This window comes from Halichoerus grypus, chromosome 14 (assembly GCF_964656455.1).
Source record: "Halichoerus grypus chromosome 14, mHalGry1.hap1.1, whole genome shotgun sequence".
Lineage (NCBI taxonomy): Eukaryota > Metazoa > Chordata > Mammalia > Carnivora > Phocidae > Halichoerus > Halichoerus grypus.
This window is the reverse complement of record NC_135725.1, coordinates 29,573,212-29,593,223: the sequence shown is the minus strand read 5'-3', so window position 1 is coordinate 29,593,223 and position 20,012 is coordinate 29,573,212. Positions and strand designations below refer to the sequence as shown.

The following is a 20,012-nucleotide window of genomic DNA, read 5'->3' as shown; positions in this document are numbered from 1 at the left end:
ATTTATGTACATCTTCCATTTCACTAATTCTCTCTTTAGCTGTGTCTGATTTGATGTTTAATCTGTTGATGGACTTTTTAATTTTTTTTTTTTTTTTTTTTGGAGAGAGAGTGCATGAGTGGTGGGTGCGGGGGGCACAGAGGGAGAGGGAGAGAGAGAATCTTAAGCAGGCTCCATGCTGAGTGTTGATCCTGACACGAGGCTTGATCTCACTACCCTGAGATCATGACCTGAGCTGAAGTCAAGAGTCAGATGCTTAACTGACTGAGCCACCCAGGCGCCCCAGGACTTTTTGATTTTAACAATTTTATATTTTATTTGTAAAAGTTTCACAGTTTTTTTTTTTTTTTTTTTCCAAACTTACTGTTCATTCCTAGTAGTCTCTCATTGGTGATCTTTGTGATTGTAGTAACTTTCATTTCTTTAAATGTTATGCACATAGCTATTCTATATTCTGTATCTAATGATTTCAATATCTGCAGTATTTAAGAATCTAAATGTGTATGTAGTTTGTGACTGTCAAACTGTGTGTGGTTGGTGACTTGTGGTTGTGAGCATATTGCTTAATCTAAGTGCTGTGGGCTGATTGCCAGTTCTCAGATTGCAAATCTGAGAAACTTTTCTGTAGGGACAGATTGTTTTTGGTAGCCAGGTATTGCCCTCTACCTGGACTACTACAGGCATTTTCACGGGTCTAGGCTCAGTGGGCTAAAGTGTCCCTCCCAACCTGGAGTTTGGCTCAAGGCTCAGTTTCTAGACAGTGCTGTTCTGCTAAGGTCTCTACCCTGAGGCACCCGTGTTCTCTTCCAACTGTCCTGCTGCTCTGACTCCCGCCTGGTCCTAATTCTTTCCCTCTGTTTCCAGGGCCTCCTTTTTTAAAGGAGGAGAGTTTGGGCGACCTTTGTGCCTCTTTCAAGACCAACAATCTTTCAAGTAGTGTGTCCTTTCCTGGCACAGGAAGGTCCCGTAGGGCCCTTAGGCAGCCATTGCCAGCTTAAGTGAAATATTTGTAGTTTTCTCAGTTGTTGTCTCGCATTTTACTTTGAAAAAAATCTAAGCTGTGTTTGTGAGTTACCCTTTGTCAAACCATCTTTTCTTTTCTTTCTGATTAAAAAAAAAATTTCAATCCATATCACACAAACTCAGACTAGCACCTTTCTCTGACGAAACCCAGATTTACCTATGGACAACTGAGCCAAGTTTCAAAGTCTCTTCTCATTTCACTATAAACTTGATGAGATACTGTTTCTATTTTTGTTTGCTTGTTTGTTTTACTTGCACTATCCTGCTTAATCACTCCTTGAAGGAAATCAAGAACTAAACCCTGCGAAGTTCTGGCCTCAGTGATGATGTGGTGGGCGGGGCCTCCACTCTTTGGGGCTTGCCTATCAGAGGCTTGACCCCATCTGTATATAATTCCATACATTTTCCCCCCCCACTTAATAATGTGCTTCTTAGAAAACAAATACTCTTGATAAAAGTTCTTACTATGTCATCAGTAGTCCCTTTGCAAATGAAAATGCCATAAAGGCATAGCAATTATAAATAAATCAGTAAAAAATGATGGAATCTTTAAGATTTCAGGTTTTATCCAAATTTAAAGATTAAAATTAGGTAGGTCTGTTTGTAAAGTGGGTCTTTTGAGGACACTAAAATCATGGCACCCTTCCAACAGCTAGGTGTCTGAACTCTGGAATCAGAGGGCCTGGGTTTGAATCCTGGCTCTGCCACTTATTAGCTCTGGGCCCTTGGACAAGTTATCTAACCATTCTGAGCCTCAATGTCCTTATTTTTAAAATGGGATCTTTAATGATGATATAAAGTATCTGATTCATAGGATGAGGTTATATGGATTGAATGAGCTAATAGTGGTGAGCACTTAGCGCATGCTGGACACACGGCAAATGCTCAGTAATGTTAAGTGTGGTTGTTATTGTTAATATTTCTATTTCTTGAGGTCCACGTGTTTTGGGCTCGCCTCCTTTCACCCCAGACAGAATTGGTACTACCAATAGTCCATGGCTTCAACCATTTTTCTTGTATTACATATATAGTTGACTCTTGAACAACACATGTTTGAACTGTGTGGGTCCATTTATGTGTGGATTTTTTTCAAAAAATACATACAGCTCTGCAAGTGCATTTTCTCTTATGATTTTCTCAATAACATTTTCTTGTCTCTAGCTTACTTTATTATTAGAATATAGTATATAATGCATATAATATACAAAATATGTGTTAATTACCTATGTTCTCAGTAAGGCTTCTGGTCTACAGTAGGCTATCAGCAGTTAAGTTTTTGGGAAGTCAAAAGTTCTCTCTGGATTTTTGACTGGGCAGGGGTTCGGCACCCCTAACCCCTGCATCATTCAAGGGTCAGCTGTACTTTACCTTCAGTGGTCATATTTGAATCCTGAAACTGCTCTGGAAGGAAGCTTCAATTTCAGCATGGTGGCTTTTTCAGAATCCTTTCTTGAAGTTTCTCACTCAAAGGATTGGGTCATTTATTTCTTCATAGTAAGAGAAGCCATTGTAAGCTTCTGAACACATTCTCAGTTTTCAGAACAACTGGTATGGGGCTCGTTTGTCCCTTTTCTTCGGTCCTTGATCAAGGAATGACTCAGGGCTCACACATATGCATCCCAACCCTTGATTCCAGAGGACTCTGATGCTCAGCTTCTTATTTACTTTGACTCTTTCAAGTTTGCATTTCAAACTTGCGTTTTCTAACCACCAAACCCCTGTCCCGTGTTAAATATATAATTACAAAATTTTAACGCTTTAAAAATGTATGTTAAGTGAATGGAATGGTGAAAAGGGCAGAGTTTTAATTTTCTTTTGAGTTAGGGTGGACTCGGCTTTCAGAAATGCTATTTGTAATCAAGAGTTTGTAAATAAAGCATATGATGAGTTTAATTATGTCCAGAAGGTAGACTGGATTGTGGGAGCTAAGATAATTTAATGCAGGCAAAAGCAAAATATAGACTGAAATTTAAGTTGACAGACTAGATTTTAAAAAGCTGGGGCACCTGGGTGGCTCAGTCAGTTAAGTGTCTGGCTCTTGATTTCTGCTCAGGTCATGATCTCAGGGTCATGAGATCAATCCCTGCAGGGCTTGGTGCTCAGTGGGGAGTCTGCTTGAGGATTCTCTCCCTCTGCCCCTCCCTCCACTTGTACACACACACACACACACACACACACACACTCACTCTCTCTCAAATAAATCTTTAAAAAGGTAAAATACTTGCTCTGTAGGTATTTTTAATCTTGCTGAAAAATTATGGGCCCTGGTTCATTCATACCAGCAGCAGGCACCAGCCCTCAGTCTTTGGAGGTGATGATTCTAATCTGTTTCTGCCCCAGTAGCAGACCCTTTGATCCCACTGAAGCAGTAATATATTCCTTAATAAAAATATGAAAGTACCAAATATTTTTTAACCACAGGATAAAAGAATTTCTGTTCCTTGGACCCTCACTGATACTGCCGGGATGTAGCGCATGAGAGAAAACAGGATTCTGCAGATAGCTAGGGCACAGGAACGACAGAACTTTAAAGAGTGCAGCTATTCCCACGTTCCCAATAAACCAAATCTTAATGTAAAATTGGTGCTCTGGGAAGATGGACCATATATATGGTATGACGTGGGCATCCCTGGCTCACCACTGAGGTCTTGGATAGGAGTGTGTTCTTACTAGAGATGGGTGAGATGAGATTACTTGAAATTCTTTGAAATCTGGAATTAGAGTACTATGCTAGGGTGCCACTGCAGTTGATGGAAGGAATGTAAACGTGGCCTGTTATTATTTGAATATTTGTGTTGAGTTTAAAATGCTCCTTCACGGAATGATAACCAGCACAAGTTGTAAATGCGGTCATTTGAGTTCTATTTGTGACTGCCATGAGTGTGTCATACAACCTTGGGTAAATCAGTTTTTTGTATCGTTTTCAGAAACAGTAAGCACCTTGGAGCAGGAGTTCTGTTCCAGGGGTTTCTATGTGAGCACGTCCGTCTCTCGGGGATCTATAAACCCAAGCATACTGCTGGTATCTGTTGTCTGAATGTGAATCCATGTATGTGTTATTATTTTTCAAGTGTACATAGACGATATCTGATTTAAAAATGCATAATGGCAAGAAGCTACTATTAAATATCTTTGCATTTTATTAATCCACAGATGCTAAAATCAAAACTACTGTCATGCAGAGGTTGACATTTTTAGTGTTAAAAATGGTATGGTTTCCTTTGTACTGACTTAATGGAGGTTCTTTTAGTTTAGAACCTTGGTCGTCTTAGCCAAAGGACTACATAGGTGCCTATTTGCATATAGAAATAGATCGTTTCTTAGAAAATTGTAATACACTACTTTGATCCTTGTGGTTTTATATTTACCCTCTCTGGCGACACCTAGTGGTTATACTAAGAAGTGCCGCCTTTTTGTCTAGAGGCCCTCCTTAGGACAGTGGCTATTTCAGACGCCCCCAGGCCTCAGAGAGGGGGTCTCCTCCTGTCCTCAGCCCAGCTGGTGACTGTGTGTCCTACTTGCCCACACTCATGGTGGATGGATCCAAGGTATCAGCCAATTCTGAATGCAGGTGGAGGTGGTTTCACTAAAAGGTGGGATAGAGAAAACGTTGCATGATTGGAACCCTGGAGTAGGAATTTTTAAACAAAAATAAAAATAATATCCATGATTGCCTTGGGTTTAAGGCTACATTCATTTAGGAAGCCTACAGGAAACTTTTCTGTGTCCGCTAAGTTGGGTTAGACCCCTCCCCTGTGCTGTAATCTCTAGTATTTTATTAGACTCACCTCCTCCAGGGCCGATGCTGTGGGTTATCTACTCTTACTATCTGGGCTGAACAGAGTAGGCACTCAGTAACATCACGTTGAGTTTTTTTAGTCTTTTTATTTTATGCATGAATAGGATTATTTATAGTTCCTGGGGCTCTGAATTCATGTTGAATTTATTAAAATTATAAACATTAAAAAACCTTAGATTTTTTTTTAAGGCTTTAGGTTCAATTTATAAATACTGTTGCTCTATTTATAAAGCTAGTAATTTTTGTACTAACGTAACATTTAATTATTTGATTAATGGCTTATTAACTCGTTTAGCTGATTAAAATCTCCTAAACACTTACTGTAAGTTGGTTTCTTTTACCACTCAGTGAATTAAAAAAAAATTTAAGCTTTTTAAACTGCATTTACAAATTGATTCACCTGATTTTTCTCCAGCTACTCCAAGCCCTAATGAGGCCCTCTGCAAAGCTTATGAGCCAGGTTGCTTCACACACCGAAGCAGTTCTTTGCAATTTAGTAAACCGAACTTAGAAATGTGGTAAATCAGCTTCCTTTAAACATCAAATATTGTGTTTAGACTGACACGGATTTTCTTACTTCTTACAAATGAAAATTGCAAGTCTAATCCCATTGCACATTTCAGTTTCAAACCACAGAGGCCAAGATGTTGGGTCCTCTAACTTGTCAAATGGCTGTGATTACTTTAATAACAGAGATGCGTGTTATTCTGAAGATTACAGAATTTAAGTTTATAATTGAGTTTATTCCTTAACATAAAAGCGTGGTGTGCTTTATCTCTAAGATTTTTTCTTTACCATCCCTGGTAAGAAACATACTCAGGCTGAAAGTGGTTACTGTGTTGATTTGTGATCTGGATTCTCTTATTAATAGAGATTCTGGCCTGGACCGGGGACTGGGCACTAAATTTCTGCAGGAAGAGACTATCTAACACACAGCAACGTGGGCTGAGCTCTTTCTTAAGAGTCTGATTCCCTCTGTTCTGCCAATGGGGGATCCAGGCTTATGCCTCCTAACTGGGATTTAGCTTTAAAATCCAACACACCTTATGATCTCTCTGTATCTTTTTGGGTGGATAGAATTTTGCACCCCACTTAGATTGCAGCTAATTTTCTTCACTTCTTGATTGGAATGAACATATTTCTTCTGATTGGATTCTGTATTCTTCTCTCTCTCTCTATATATATATCTATATATCTATATCTATATATATATATTTTTTTGACTGGTGCTTGGTCACAATTCTGTAGTCATTTTCTTAACAGTAAGTGTCAATATAGTGCTCAGTGTTGAATGCCTGGTGAATTAACTGGTCATAGGGCATAGGGGTGTTGTTGGCATGTGGAATCCATTAATTTCTTTCTCCTTTTCCTTTCCTTTCCTTTCTCCTTAATCCCCATCACCTATTTCATCCATCCCCACACCTCCCTCCCCTCTGGTAACCATCAGTTTGTTCTCTTTTGTTAAGAGGCTGTTTCTTGGTTTGTTTCTCCCTTTTTCCCCCTTTGCTCACTTGTTTTGTTTTTTAAATTCCACATATGAGTGAGATAAAATGGTATTTGTCTTTCTCTAACTGACTTATTTCACTTGGCATTATACTCTATAGCTCCATTCATGTTGTTGCAAATGGCAAGATTTCATTCATTTTTATGGCTTTGTAATATTCCATTGTATATATACATCACCTCTTCTTTATCCATTTATCAGTGGATGGACCCTTGGGCTGCTTCCATAGTTTGGCTATTGTAAATAATGCTTCTGTAAACATAGGGGTGCATGTATCCCTTTGAATTAGTGTTTTTATATTTGATGGGTAAATACCCAGTAGTTTGATGACTGGATCATAGGATGGTTCTATTTTTAACTTTGTCAGGAACTTCCATACTGTTTTCCACAGTGGCTGTACCAGTTTGCATTCCCACCCGTAGTGCACGAGTATTTCTTTGTCTCCACATCCTTGCCAACACTTGTTGTATCTTGTGTTTTGGATTTTAGCCATTCTGTCCTCTCATTGTGGTTTTGATTTGCATTTCCCTGATGCCGAGTGATGTTGAGCATCTTTTAATGTATCCGTTGGCCATCTGGATGTCTTCTTTGGAGAAAAGTCTGTTCATGTTTTCGGCCCATTTTTAAATTGGATTATTTGCTTTTTGGGTGTTGAATTTTGTAAGTTCTTTATAGATTTTGGAGACTAACCCTTGATCAGATCTATCATTTGCAAATACCTTCTCCCATTCAGTAGGTTGCCTTTTAGTTTTGTTGATTATTTCCTTTGCTGTGCAGAAGCTTTTAATTTTGATGTAATCCCAATAGTTTATTCTTGCTTTTATTTCCCTTGTCTCAGGAGACCTATCTGGAAAGATGTTGTTATGGCCAATGTCAAAGGAATTACTGCTTGTGTTCTCTTCTAGGATTTAATGTTTCAAGTCTCACATTTAGGTCCTTAATCCATCTTGAGTATTATTGTGTATGGTGAAAGAAAGTGGTCCGGTTTCATTCTTTTGCACATTGCTGTCTAGTTTTCCCAGCACCCATTTGTTGAAGAGACTGTCTTTCCCACAGGCAAGAATTTGCCTCCTTTGTCAACAATTAATTGACCATATAATTGTGGGTTTATTTCTGGGTTTTCTATTGTTTATTGATCTGTGTGTCTATTTTTGTGCCAGTACCATACTGTTTTGATGACTACAGCTTTGTAATATAATCTGAAGTCTAGAATTGTGATACCTCCAGCTTTATAGGATTGCTTTGGCTATTTGGGGTCTTTTGTGGTTCCATACAAATTTTAGGATTGTTTGTTCTAGTTCTGTGAAAAATGCTGTTGGTATTTTTATAGGAATTGCATTAAATAGGTAGATTGCTTTGTATGGACATTTTTTTTTTTTTATTTATTTGTTTATTTATTTATATTATTTTTTTATTATGTTCAGTTAGCCAGCATATAGTGTATGGATATTTTAACATTTGTTCTTACAGTTCATGAGCATGGAATGTCTTTCCATTTCTTTGTGTCATCTTCAATTTTTTTTTTTTTGTTTTCTGAGTACAGGTCTTTCACCTCTTTGGTTAAGTTAATTCTTAGGTATTATTTTCGGTGCAGTTGTGTAAATGGGGTTGTTGTAATTTCTCTTTCTGCTGCTTCATTATTAGTGTATAGGAATGCAACAGATAGTTCTGTACGTTGATTTTGTATCCTGCAGCTTTACTGAATTCACTTATCAGTTCTGGCAGTTTTGTGGGGAAGTCTTTCAGGTCGTCTATATAGAGTATCATGTCATCTGCAAACAGTGAAAGTCTGACTCCTTCCTTATCAACTTGGATGCCTTTTCTTTTTGTTGTCTGATTGCTGTGGAATCCATTAATTTCAGTCTCCTTTATCCAAAGCCAGCAATCCCTCACTGATTTTCCCTTCTAACCACCGGGGGTTCTCAGCTGGCTGCCTGTGAGTATTATCTGTGGGGCTTTGCTGCTGCACTCAGCCAGCGGGCCCAGTGAGGGAGAACTTCTGTCAGGCATCGTGTGTGACAAATATGCCCGGTGATTCCTTTTTTTTTTTTTTTTTTTTAAAGATTTTATTATTTATTAGAGAAAGCACGAGGCGGGGAGGGTCAGAGGGAGAAGCAGATTCCCCACTGAGCAGGGAACCCGATGCGGGGCTTGATCCTGGGACTCCACGATCATGACCTGAGCCAAAGGCAGTCGCTCAACCAACTGAGCCGCCCAGCTACCCCAAAAATGTGCCAGGTGTTTCTGATGCACACAGAGGATTAAAGACCACTGTAGCTGTAAAAAGATTTCAGACCATTAAATAAAAAACTCCCCATCCTTACCCCCTTTACATGGGAACATAATGGGAAATGCACAGACAGAACAAACTTCCTAAGGTAGGAAGTTTGGCTAATGCTCGATTGGACCATTTTCCTGTAAAAAGTCGGAGCTATAAAGGAGATGTTTTAAGATGTAGGTTATAAAATCTTTATGGGATGTTTTTCTTTTTTATTTGTTCAAAGTACTTGTGGGTGGGTCATGCACAGACTCTTCTTAATCTCGGGTACCCGGCACAGTCAGGCACACATCCAGGTGTTTCCTTCCTTTGCCCCAGGTTTCTGTTGATGTACTCCACAGTTTTGTGCAGCTATTACAATTCGGCCCTCACAACAGCAGTGGTTGGAGCCATCAAGGTAAGTGGGTGAAGCCTTGGGAAATGGGGAACTGGCCGTGAGCCCAGTCTTCGCGAGAGAAGCAGAGTTCGATTTTATTGTTGTAATGGGTGGAATAGGAAGCGTGGAGGCTTGTGACCTTTTCAGCTGTACCTGAGTGATCTCTTCTTAGATCCTCTCGACCCTAATCCATGAAACAGAGGGAGGGCTTGCTAATTTAAACAAGGAGAGACAAATTATGACCTTTAATTTGGGGGCAGTAGGAGGGGATGGTCTGGGAGAATGAAGTAAAAAAAGCAGAAAAATATTCCAAATTTCTGCACTCACCAAGACACCTTGTTTGGTACCTTGTTTGTACAACTTGGTTTTCTGGGAGAACCCGTTGACTAAGAAAGGGAAGCCTTGTGAAGAACTGTTTTTAATTTAGATATATGCTCAGTTATAAGGTACTAAACTCATGGATTGTGTGTAGGTATGTTTTGTATCTGTGCATTTGAGTACACACAACAATGAAGAGGAGGGTGGGGTGTTCTGTGCTCTATCCCTTGCTTTGTTTTTCCAATCACACGAAGAGAGGAGTGAGAAGGACCGCCTGCTCTAACAGGAGACTTGTCTGTTGACTATGTAGACCCTCCTAGAATACACAGGGCAGGGCACTGCTTGGAATTTGCTGGATGTCTAATCCATGCAAGTTTAGGGTCAGTATGATTAAAATTCACTACCCAATGGTGGTAGAGAGCCGGGATCTGGAAAGCTGATTACAACTCAACTCTTACATCTTTTTTCCTGTGTATTAACTATAAGGGGCATGAATGCTGCAGTGTTCTGTAATTACCATGCCATATAAAGCCATATGTAGCGGTTTTTTATTCGTTCATTCAACATTCTGTGAACAGCAACTGTGTACAAGTCTCTGGGCAAAGTAACTAAAATATTTAGTTTCAGATTTTACCATATATATATATTTTCTCCTAAATCCTTCCCTTTTAAAATGACTAATCCTCTCTCTTTTTCTGCAGAATGTTTCCATTGCCTACATTGGAATGTTAGTTGGTGGAGACTACATTTTCTCTGTGTTAAACTTTGTAGGGTTAAATATTTGGTAAGTGGGATTTCTAAATGAACTCATTTTAGTAAAATATGAATTTTAAAAAGTGTGATTAATCTGTTACAAGTGAAAGAACGGGAGGTGTTTTGACATTTTAGTTTCTAAGATAATTTTACTTAAATCACTCAGTTCATCTGTTTTTATGACATGCTCCGTGGATCATGGGGATGTGTATGATGAAGATTCAAGGGGCTGAGATCTGAATTTAATTCATGTGTCTTTCTCACCAAAAAAAAAGAAAAAAAAAAAAAAGGCTCCTAAGTTGTCTGCCTTCATTTTGTGAAGTGAGCCTTACTGACGTCCTGCTCCCAACATTAAGGATATTGGGAGGAGGGGCTGAGATACTTTTGAAAGGCATTTTGGGGTCCTAGGTGAGACACTGTCTTAGGATAATAGTATAGTTTACTCAATAATAAGCAAATATTTATTTTCTCTCCAAAGTTTTGTATTGGATTTGATCTATTCTTTTTCTGCCCCAAAAGATTTCTAAGTAAGAGGGGGTAATTCTCATCAAGTAATCCACAAGCTAGGAGAAAAACAGGGGTCTCAATCACTCCCTTCAAATTAAGCTGGTTAGATCTATAGAGATGTAGATTTTATGCAGACCTGGTGGTACTACCTATGGGTTTATTTACTTTCACTTTTTTTTTCTCCTTTCAGCATGGCAGGGGGCTTGAGATATTCCTTTTTAACTCTGAGCGGCCAATCAAACCCTAAACAACCTGTGGACGAAGAAAACATTCCTCTGGATTTGAAGAGTTAGAATCTGAGGCAGGATTGCCGCCTGGGAACGTGGGGGCGGGGGGGCATTCCCCGCTGTAGGAGTGTGAAGCCAGATGTTCTGCTCACCGGCAGCACAAAGCCCCCTGGTTAAAGCACAGCAGGAATGTCTGCTGGCTGCGAAGAGAACCTACCTCAGATACTACTGCACAGTGAGCCATCCTCAGCCCCGAGAGAAGCGTATTTGGGCAAAGCCTTACCATCTGAAAGCGCATCTTTCAGAGGAGACCATTGATTAAAGGGATCGTAACCGAGTGCGGGCAGAGCACTGACCGTTTGGTCACCCAGCCACATCTCTGAGCTGTTGTTCTGCAGTACCAGGTGCGTTGAAGAGGATGGAAACGGGCAATGGTGTGAGAGTGATTATTATCAGCACCTTGGCCTTCATTTCAAGGATCCCAGCCAAAGCGAAGTGCCAGTGAGAACCATTTTCTTTTCAATTTAAGCAAACATGTCTTTATTTTAATAAAATTAGCCAATTAACTGCAAGTTATTTGTTAGCTCTGATTTGATCATATATGTTGGTATCTTTTCCCAGTCATCAAAGTAAAATAAAAAATAATTTATATGCTGGTCTCATACTGTGATATTATTGTAGATAAGCAGAAAGACTGCCTGAAGGGTGATATTCCTTTTAAGGCTCATGCTGGAAAATATTACAAAATAACTCAATTGGGAAAAAACCTCCATGTGCCCTATTCACATTAAGTAGCTCGTATTTCTCTCCCCATATCCCCAGGTTTGTTCAGGGGGTTTTGAAATTCAGATCACTTGGATTTTAACCAAAGGTACATTTTTTCATAGGCTCATCTGACCTCCCAGACCTCATTCCCTGTGTGGGAATGAGCCCTGAATGGCTGAACATTATTATTTTCATTTCCATCAAGAAATGGGCTGGGGTGCCTGGCTGGCTCAGTTGGAAGAGCACATGACTCTTGAACTCATGAGTTCAAGCCCCACATTGGGTGTGGAGCCTACTTAAAATAAAGCAGTGGGCCATCCCTGTTGGGGCTGTGGTGCAGGGCGAGGCTCCAGTCTGGGAGACAGGAGCCGTTCTAATCCCACCTCCACCGCTAACCACCTGACAGTCGCACAGCTTACCTTGCCATTGTGGCCTCCATTCTTTTAATCTTAAAGTTGAACTGGATCTCCAAATCCTTGCTAGCTCTCACTTTCTAAGTTTCTAGAAGCTGAGCCAGATGTGGGACAGAGTAGCAAATGAAGGAATGATTATATTGATGCGTTGTTTCAAATTACCTTTTAAAAAAATTTAGTTTTGGGGCACCTAGGTGGCTCAGTCGGTTAAGCGGCTGCCTTCGGCTCAGGTCACGATCCTGGAGTCCTGGGATCCACGTCCTACTCCCTGCTCAGCAGAGAGCCTGCTTCTCCCTTTCCCTCTGCCTGCCACTCTGCCTACTTGTGTTCTCTCTCTGTCAAATAAATAAATAAAATCTTTTAAAAAAAATTTTAGTTTTAATTGTAAAACACACAGAACATAAAATTTACTATCTTAACCATTTCTAAGTGTAAGTTCCGTAGTGTTAAGTATATTCAGATTGTGGTGCAAGCAATCTCTAGAACATTTTCATTTTGCAAAACAAAATGAAACTGCACCCATGAAACAGTAACTCACCACAGCCCCTGGCAACCATCATTCTAGTGTCTGTCTCTATGAATATGACTACTCTAGAGATCTAAGTGGAATTGTACAGTGTTTGTCTTTCTGTGCCTGGCTTACTTAGGGTAATGTCCTCAAGGTTCCTCCTTGTAGCAGATGTCAGAATTTTCTTCCTTTTGAAGGCTGAATAGTATTTCATCATATGGATGGATATACCACATTTGGCTTATCCATTCATCTGTCAGTGGACACTTGGCTATTTATGAATAATTCTGCTATGAGCATGGGTGTACAGAGGTGTGTACAGACCCTGCTTTTAATTCTTTTGGATATTAAAATTTATTTCCTCTATATACAGAACACTTCTGACCCTGCTTTTAATTCTTTTGGATATTAAAATTTATTTCCTCTATATACAGAACACTTCTGACATCAAATGTGTGGGTTTTTTTTTTTTTTTTTTTTATCTCATATCAAGGAATTCTCCTCTCTGGACACCAAGCAGGTGTCCTACAATTCAATTCTAACTGCCTGGAGCTAGTGCAGACCCCACAGGTGAGGGACTCAGTCCCCTAAGACTTCCCCCACTTCAGATGCCAATCCCACGTCCTGTGCTTCTGACCAACTGGCCATGAAATCAGGGGTTTGTACACCCCCCTCCCTCAGGTTGGATAATTTGCTGGAATGGCTCACAGAACTCAGGGAAAGTGCTTGACTCTCTATTACTGGTTTCTTATAAAGAATACAGCTCTGGAACAGCCAGAAAGAAGAGATGCATAGGAAGCGGTGTGTGGGAAGGAGCTTGGAGCTTCCATGCCCTCTCCGGGTGCACCACCCTCTCACACATCATCGATGTGTTCGCCAGCCCGGAGCTCTCCAAGCCCCATGGTCCGGGCATCCTTACTCTTTCCTATAGCAGCCGCACCATTTTACATTCGTGCAAGGGTTCCAATTTCTCCACATCTTGTCTGACTTGTTATTTTCTGAGTGGTTTTTTTTGTTTTGTTTTGCTTTTGTAGTAGCCATTCTGATGGGTGTGAGGTGATTATCTCATTGGAGTTTTGATTGTATTTCCCTAATTTTTAATGATGTTGGACATATATAATTATGTGCTTGTTGGCCATTTATATGTCTTTGGAGACGTGGCTTTCTAAATCCTTTGCCCATTTTTGAATTGGGTTGTGTGATTTGTTGTTGAGTCATTGGGGGTTCCTATTTAATTTTTTTCTTCTGCAATCACCCTGAATACGTCCTTACATGACCCTTTCTTTTTACCTTTCTGTGGAGACTTCGCCTGCTTCCATGTGTGGCCAGCAGAGGGCGCGCAAAGAGCAGCCCGGAAGCATTTGCAATTTCTAGACGATCCCTAAAGACCCAGTTTCCCGCGCTGTGGCGGTGGTGGGAGCTCCAATCTGGTTTTCGAATTAAGATTAGTTCAGGAAGCTGGGTGCGGAGAGGTGGTACGAAAGGGATTCATGAGCCTCAAGGAGGCTAAAGAGGAAATGTAGCCTAATGCCCCAGGTCTCCAGATTTCTTTTATTCTTACTAAAAGATGTTGCAAAAGCCATTTTACAATGGATGGGACAAAGAAAATTAATTTAATATCCCTGATATTTTGCTTACTTCTGGCTATTGTACTACAAATAACAGTGACACCATTTGTTAACTTGGACTTTTCCCTGATGTGTTAATATTTTTCCTGCATATTAAATGTATCTCAAGTACAGGGACACTGGAGTTTTGGACAGCTAAATTTGCTTAAAGACTAGAACCTAGTTTAGAGAAGAGTTATATATATTATGTATATATACATATACCCACATTTCTATTTCTATTTATATACAGTATCTGAGCCCTCAGGAAAATGGTGGTTACATATGTCAATTTCAGACTCTTCAGTTACTTTTTTTTTTTTTTTAAGATTATTTATTTATTTATTTGACAGAGAGACACAGCGAGAGAGGGAACACAAGCAGGGGGAGTGGGAGAGGGAGAAGCAGGCTTCCCGCTGAGCAGGGAACCCGATGCGGGGCTCGATCCCAGGACCCTGGGATCATGACCTGAGCCGAAGGCAGACGCTTAACGACTGAGCCACGCAGGCGCCCCAGTTACTTTTTTTTTTGCACAATCATTTGAGTTTAGTTTTCTCCTTTCTTTTCAACTTCATTGTTTTTCAGCTACAAAATAAGCTTAAAACCACAGGTTTGGGTGTACCCTCTGTGAGCGGACATGTGTTTGTCTCAGCTCTGGGGGGACAACTGGTCACAAAGCACTCTGACGCTGGAGACCCCGGACAGGCACCGTCTGCCGGGAGTAGGGGCAGCGCCGGCCACAGACGTTGCCTAGACAGGCTGTGCTAGCGATGGAGGAAGAGCAAGGGGAAGGAGCACATCGCCGGGGAGAAGAGCGCCCACGCTCAGAAGCCGCTCTTCATCGCCCTCCTTGATATCCTCAGTGACTTCTACAACTACTTGGTGAAGGCCATCCATCTCGGCTGCTTCTTGTAAAAGCTTCTCTGTGACTATCTGTTAGAGTCTGGAAATTTCAACCACTTTTCCTTTGATTTGCCCCACGTCATCCAATAGGCTGTACTTCACCAATTAGGCACTGATTTTCTTGTCCAAACATTTGTGTTTCTTGCAGGGATAATTCATTTTCCCTTTGCCGTCTCCCTGGGTGCCTGATTCAGGTTGTGCTTTGCTCTGAGTCTTGTTTGGATATTCCTCAGTGACAGGTTTTTCTTCAGAGACTTTTGAAGGTTTCTGTGAATTTTCTCAGAAGACATGGATTCTCTTTGTATTTGGTTCTGGTTCCAACTTAGATAATCTTTTCTCATCACCACGTGCTTAACTCCTGTGGCTCTTTGTCCTGAGTGAAGTTTGCATACTGTTTTAAAGTAACAGGCTGTGAAATCTGAAACAGTACTCCTGTTCTTGCTGGAAATGTATCTCTGTGGGCTTGTGTTCTTAGTTGCCTAATGGCTTATGAGCAGATCCTCACCAACGTCTGAGCGTCCCCCGTCTATCTGATCTTCTGTGTATGTCGTCCTTCAACATTCAGGCATGATGTGGCCATAAGCATTCATATAATAACTTCTCAGTTTGCCAGTGCGTAAAATCTTGTGTGGGACAGAGCACACGGATGGTGACCAGTTGGGTGCAGTAAGGGCTAGGACAGAGTAGGTGTGCAAGGCACCGAGATAGAGGCCACAGGCCTTTTTCTCCCCCAGCCTACAACCATCCAATCCATCAAATGAAGACAGCACCTTCCTCCAAGGGGTATTGTAAGAATTAAATGAGATAAGGCATGGAGAGTGTTTTGGCATTGCTTGGCCCCCAGTGACCGATAAAAGTTAGTTTCTGTTGTTAATAATAATATTATTGTTATCATTCTTATTTCTAATTATGGTGGGAAGAACTCTAAAGAGAGCATCGCTCTACAGAGAAGGCATATTGGAAGGATGACTAGGAATTTATCAGATGGGGACAAGGGCGGAAAAACCACTTCAACTTTAAAGTCTTGGTTACTTGGCCTTATGAATCATTTTTGTTTTCTGTGAATGAATATGTGTACTTGGGGATACATTTTGGGTGCTGGGGCTTGGCAAGGGTCAGCAACCTAGCCGACCAGTAGCTGCTGCTCTGTGGTAGTTTTCAGGAAACTGAGGCTCTCAGCAGCTCAGAATCTCTCTTTCCTTTCTGTCGTCAGACGCTGAAACATGTGGACAAAGAAAGCATGCCCCTTAGGATGAAGCCAGAAAATCCCAAGCCCTTCCTGGGGATGCTCAGGTTCAGGACATTCTGTCTGTGTGCCTTCTGACTTTTTCCTCCACTCCTCTCATGATGAGCCTCAGGTCATAATCTCAGGGTCTTAAGATCAAGCCCCGTGTCAGGCTCCATGCTCAGCATGGCGTCTGCTTGAGATTCTCTCTGTCTGTCTGTCTGTCTGTCTCTCCCCCAACTTTTTCTCTCTCTCAAATAAATAAATAAATAAAAGGATAGATTCAAGACTTTCCTGAGTGAATTTTCAATTGTAAATTTGACTTTGAAGCCATGTAAATGTTTTATACATTTATAAAACAAAGTTAAACCACAGAGAATTAAAAAAGATGCAATCTCTAAAAAAAATGAAAGTGAAACAAATATATTTACACCTCAGAGGACAAAGTCAATGTGTTAAGAATCAAGATATTCGGTGTCAGAGAAAAATAATCCAAATATAAAATAAAAGATATTAAGTAAAACTCATATAATCCTAACTTTGACTCATGAAGTACATTCACTTAAAAGAGTTCCCCAGTTTTGCCCTAGAAAGGGTTAGAAATAATGACAAACTGGGGCGCCTGGGTGGCTCAGTCATTAAGCGTCTGCCTTCAGCTCAGGTCATGATCCCGGGGTCCTGGGATCGAGCCCCACATCGGGCTCCCTGCTCGGCGGGAAGCCTGCTTCTCCCTCTCCCACTCCCCCTGCTTGTGTTCCCTCTCTTGCTGTGTCTCTCTCTGTCAAATAAATAAATAAAATCTTTAAAAAAAAAATGACAAATTTAGTAACAAAGAGTACTCTTGGTGTCCAGTCTATAGTCTCTAGATGTGGTTTTCCACTAAAAGGAATCAGGCTTCTCTGAGAAAAGGCACATTCTGTGTCTGAAGCAGTTTTTCATTCTGGAAAAACACAGACACTAGCAAAGACTGCTGGAGTCTTGTCGATCTTGTCCAAAGAACCCAGGAGTGAACTTGAAGAGGTCCCACTGGCCAAAGTTGGGCCATGTTGAGCACTGATAAGAATAATAACTACAAAGGATTGAAACAAATAAAAAAATGTTGAAATCCACATTTCATGATGATTCTCTCGCCAAAAACCCTGCAAAAACAAAAAACAGACAAACTACAAAAAACCAACCAAGTCTTTGGTCCACCTTGTAGGATGCCAGGGAACCAACTCATTACTTTAAATCTGGTAAATAAAGAGAAAGAATCAAGCACTTACTTCACCTTTTCTGTATTAACTATATTTCAGTGTTCTGTGCAGTCCTGTAGTTTAGGTGTTTTGTTTGTTTTGTTTTGTTTTTTAGAATAAAGGAAGAAAAAGGATAGAATTAGAATATCACCATTTTTGCAACTCATAATTAAAGACTGGATCTAGGCACTGGTCATGAGTGATGCTAGTGTCAGAAAAAGAGACACCAGACATCATGTACCTTCTCTGGAAACACACAGCACCACCTATGAAGAAGGCTTGCCAGAAAATCAAACCCCGAATCTAATCAAGTCTTTCTTTAGGGCAGGAGTGGGCAAACTAGGGCCTATAGTCCAAATCTGGCCCACTGACTTTTTGTAAATTAAATTTTATCAGAACACAGTCATTCACATAGTTACAGTTTTTTGTTTTTTTGCTTGTTTGTTTCTGGTATTCAGAAAAAGAAAAGTACTTTTATCAAGTACTTCTTATAGCCCAAGTATTGATATCTATATTTATATCTATATCTATATATAAATATATGTATATAGAATATTATATATAGAGAACATATAAAATATGTAATCAATATATAATATATAAAATATATATGTATAATATATATTATATATGCATAATACTGTATATATATTTTTCATTTAAAGGTTTTAGTCCTCATTTTATTTTATTTTTTATTTTTTTAAGATTTTATTTATTTATTTGACAGAGAGAGACACAGCAAGAGAGGGAACAAGCAGGGGGAGTGGGAGAGGGAGAAGCAGGCTTCCTGCTGTGCAGAGAGCCCGATGTGGGGCTTGAACCCAGGACCCTGGGATCATGACCTGAGCTGAAGGCAGATGCTTAATGACTGAGCCACCCAGGTGCCCCTATTTTATTTGATTTTTTAAAAGATTTTATTTATTTATTTATTTATTTATTTATTTATTTATTTAGAGAGCTCAAGTGGGGGAGGGGCAGAGGGAGAGGGAGAAAGAATCTCAAGCAGACTCCACTCTAAGTGTGGAGCCTGAGGCGGGGCTCAATCTCATGACCCCGAGATCATGAACTGACTGAGCCACCCAGGCGCCCCCAGTCCTCATTTTATAGGCGAGCAAGCTAGGTCTCAGAGCGATTCTGTAACTTGCTCAGAGAAGGACCTCTGCCAATGGGAAGAGCTGGGAAGTTTTAATAAAAGAAGTATCAACTCAGCTGGTTCTTAAAGGTTTGGTGGAATTTTAATTCCAATTCATGATTTTTAGTTACAAAAGTAATAAATTGTGGAAATTTAAAAAGTATAAAACAGCACAAAGATACAATTAAAAAAACAAGCCCTTAAATTCACCATCTCAATATAAAAACATTGTTAACATTTTGGTGACTATCCCTATATTTCTTTTTTGCTAATTGTCACATATAAATGTATAATTGGGACTACACTGTTTAGTCACCTGTACTTCTATAGATGTTATTTCATTTAAACTTCACAGTAGCTCTGCAAAGTAAGGAGTATTAATCCCATTTTATAAGAGTAACTTGAGGGGCATAAAGTTTAGCTTGTCCAAGTCACATGACAGAGCCAAAATGCACATCTGGAATGTCTTTCTCAGAGTCCATGCCTTCCTCCTCACTGTCTCCCAGACCATGTGCTATGCCATGGAGATGGCAGGGCATGGAAAGGAAAAAATCACGGGGCGGGATTGGTTCTAATGTCGGATTTGGTGACCGCTTCTATCTATCAAGGAAAGAGAAATTTCCAGACGACTCTAATTTTTCCAGCCTGGGTAGCTGGGAGAAAGTTGATCTCACAAATGATACTGACTTCAGAATCTGTTTAATAATACATGTAATCTCTACTAGGCAAAAAGTATTTCCTCAATCCAGACTCACCTCTAACTCAGGACTCTACTAACCATGTGATCCAGTGAGGTTTTATAAAATTTGTAATCGCCAGTCATTCTGCACTAGGGAGACCTGGACCTGTCTGAAAATCTTGGGAGAGTCAGCATAGAGGCTGGGGCACCTCATTTGTGCAAGCCAAGGCCTACCCACACTGTGCTAAAAATAGTCCCCTCCCTAAGTGGACTTTATTTCTGCCCTAGCAGAAATGGATGGGAACAACAAATTTTTGCTAAAAGAAAAGAAAAAAATCAAAGCACAAAATATACTTCTCTAGGCAGCATGTTACTGTCTTATATCACTTACATAACAGTGATATTATTTGTTAGAACAGCACAGAGAGTTTTAGGAAAGGCCAGAAATACTAGCCTGGGATTTGGTCCCCCAGAGTTCCACCACCGAATGAAGGGAAAGAAACATGGGTGTGTAGGAATCGGGAATGTCTCTTCTGATTCCAGGCTCTAGACCTAAGACATACTCTGCCCCACAGACAAGGAAATGTAGCCCTGCAGACAACAATGGGAGAGGGGCTTTGATACTGTTGGGGAGGAAAAAGTTTTCCTTTGCCATTCGAGGTTCTGCTAACTGGACCAAGAATTAAATTAACATGAGACAGATTAACAAGAGAAAATCAAATTTAGCTCTATATGTATGGGGAAATATAGACATGAGAGT

General features: G+C 40.2%; 1 protein-coding gene and 1 pseudogene across 2 annotated transcripts in view; one reads left to right on the top strand and one right to left on the bottom strand.

Annotated features, from left to right (window-relative positions):
- The window catches only part of SLC35D2 (solute carrier family 35 member D2), a 49,486-nt gene extending 38,050 nt beyond the window's left edge, over positions 1 to 11,436 (top strand). For both annotated transcript variants that reach the window (XM_078062126.1, XM_036113699.2), the window contains 3 exons: positions 8,923 to 9,001; positions 10,000 to 10,082; positions 10,749 to 11,436. In XM_078062126.1, the coding sequence (XP_077918252.1) occupies positions 8,923 to 9,001; positions 10,000 to 10,082; positions 10,749 to 10,851 (265 nt within the window). In that variant the 3' untranslated portion in view covers positions 10,852 to 11,436. The remainder of the gene's footprint in view (positions 1 to 8,922; positions 9,002 to 9,999; positions 10,083 to 10,748) is intronic.
- A 3,392-nt stretch (positions 11,437 to 14,828) lies between these two features.
- On the bottom strand, positions 14,829 to 15,571 carry LOC144380139 (syntaxin-18 pseudogene; annotated as a pseudogene).
- Positions 15,572 to 20,012: the final 4,441 nt, after the last annotated feature.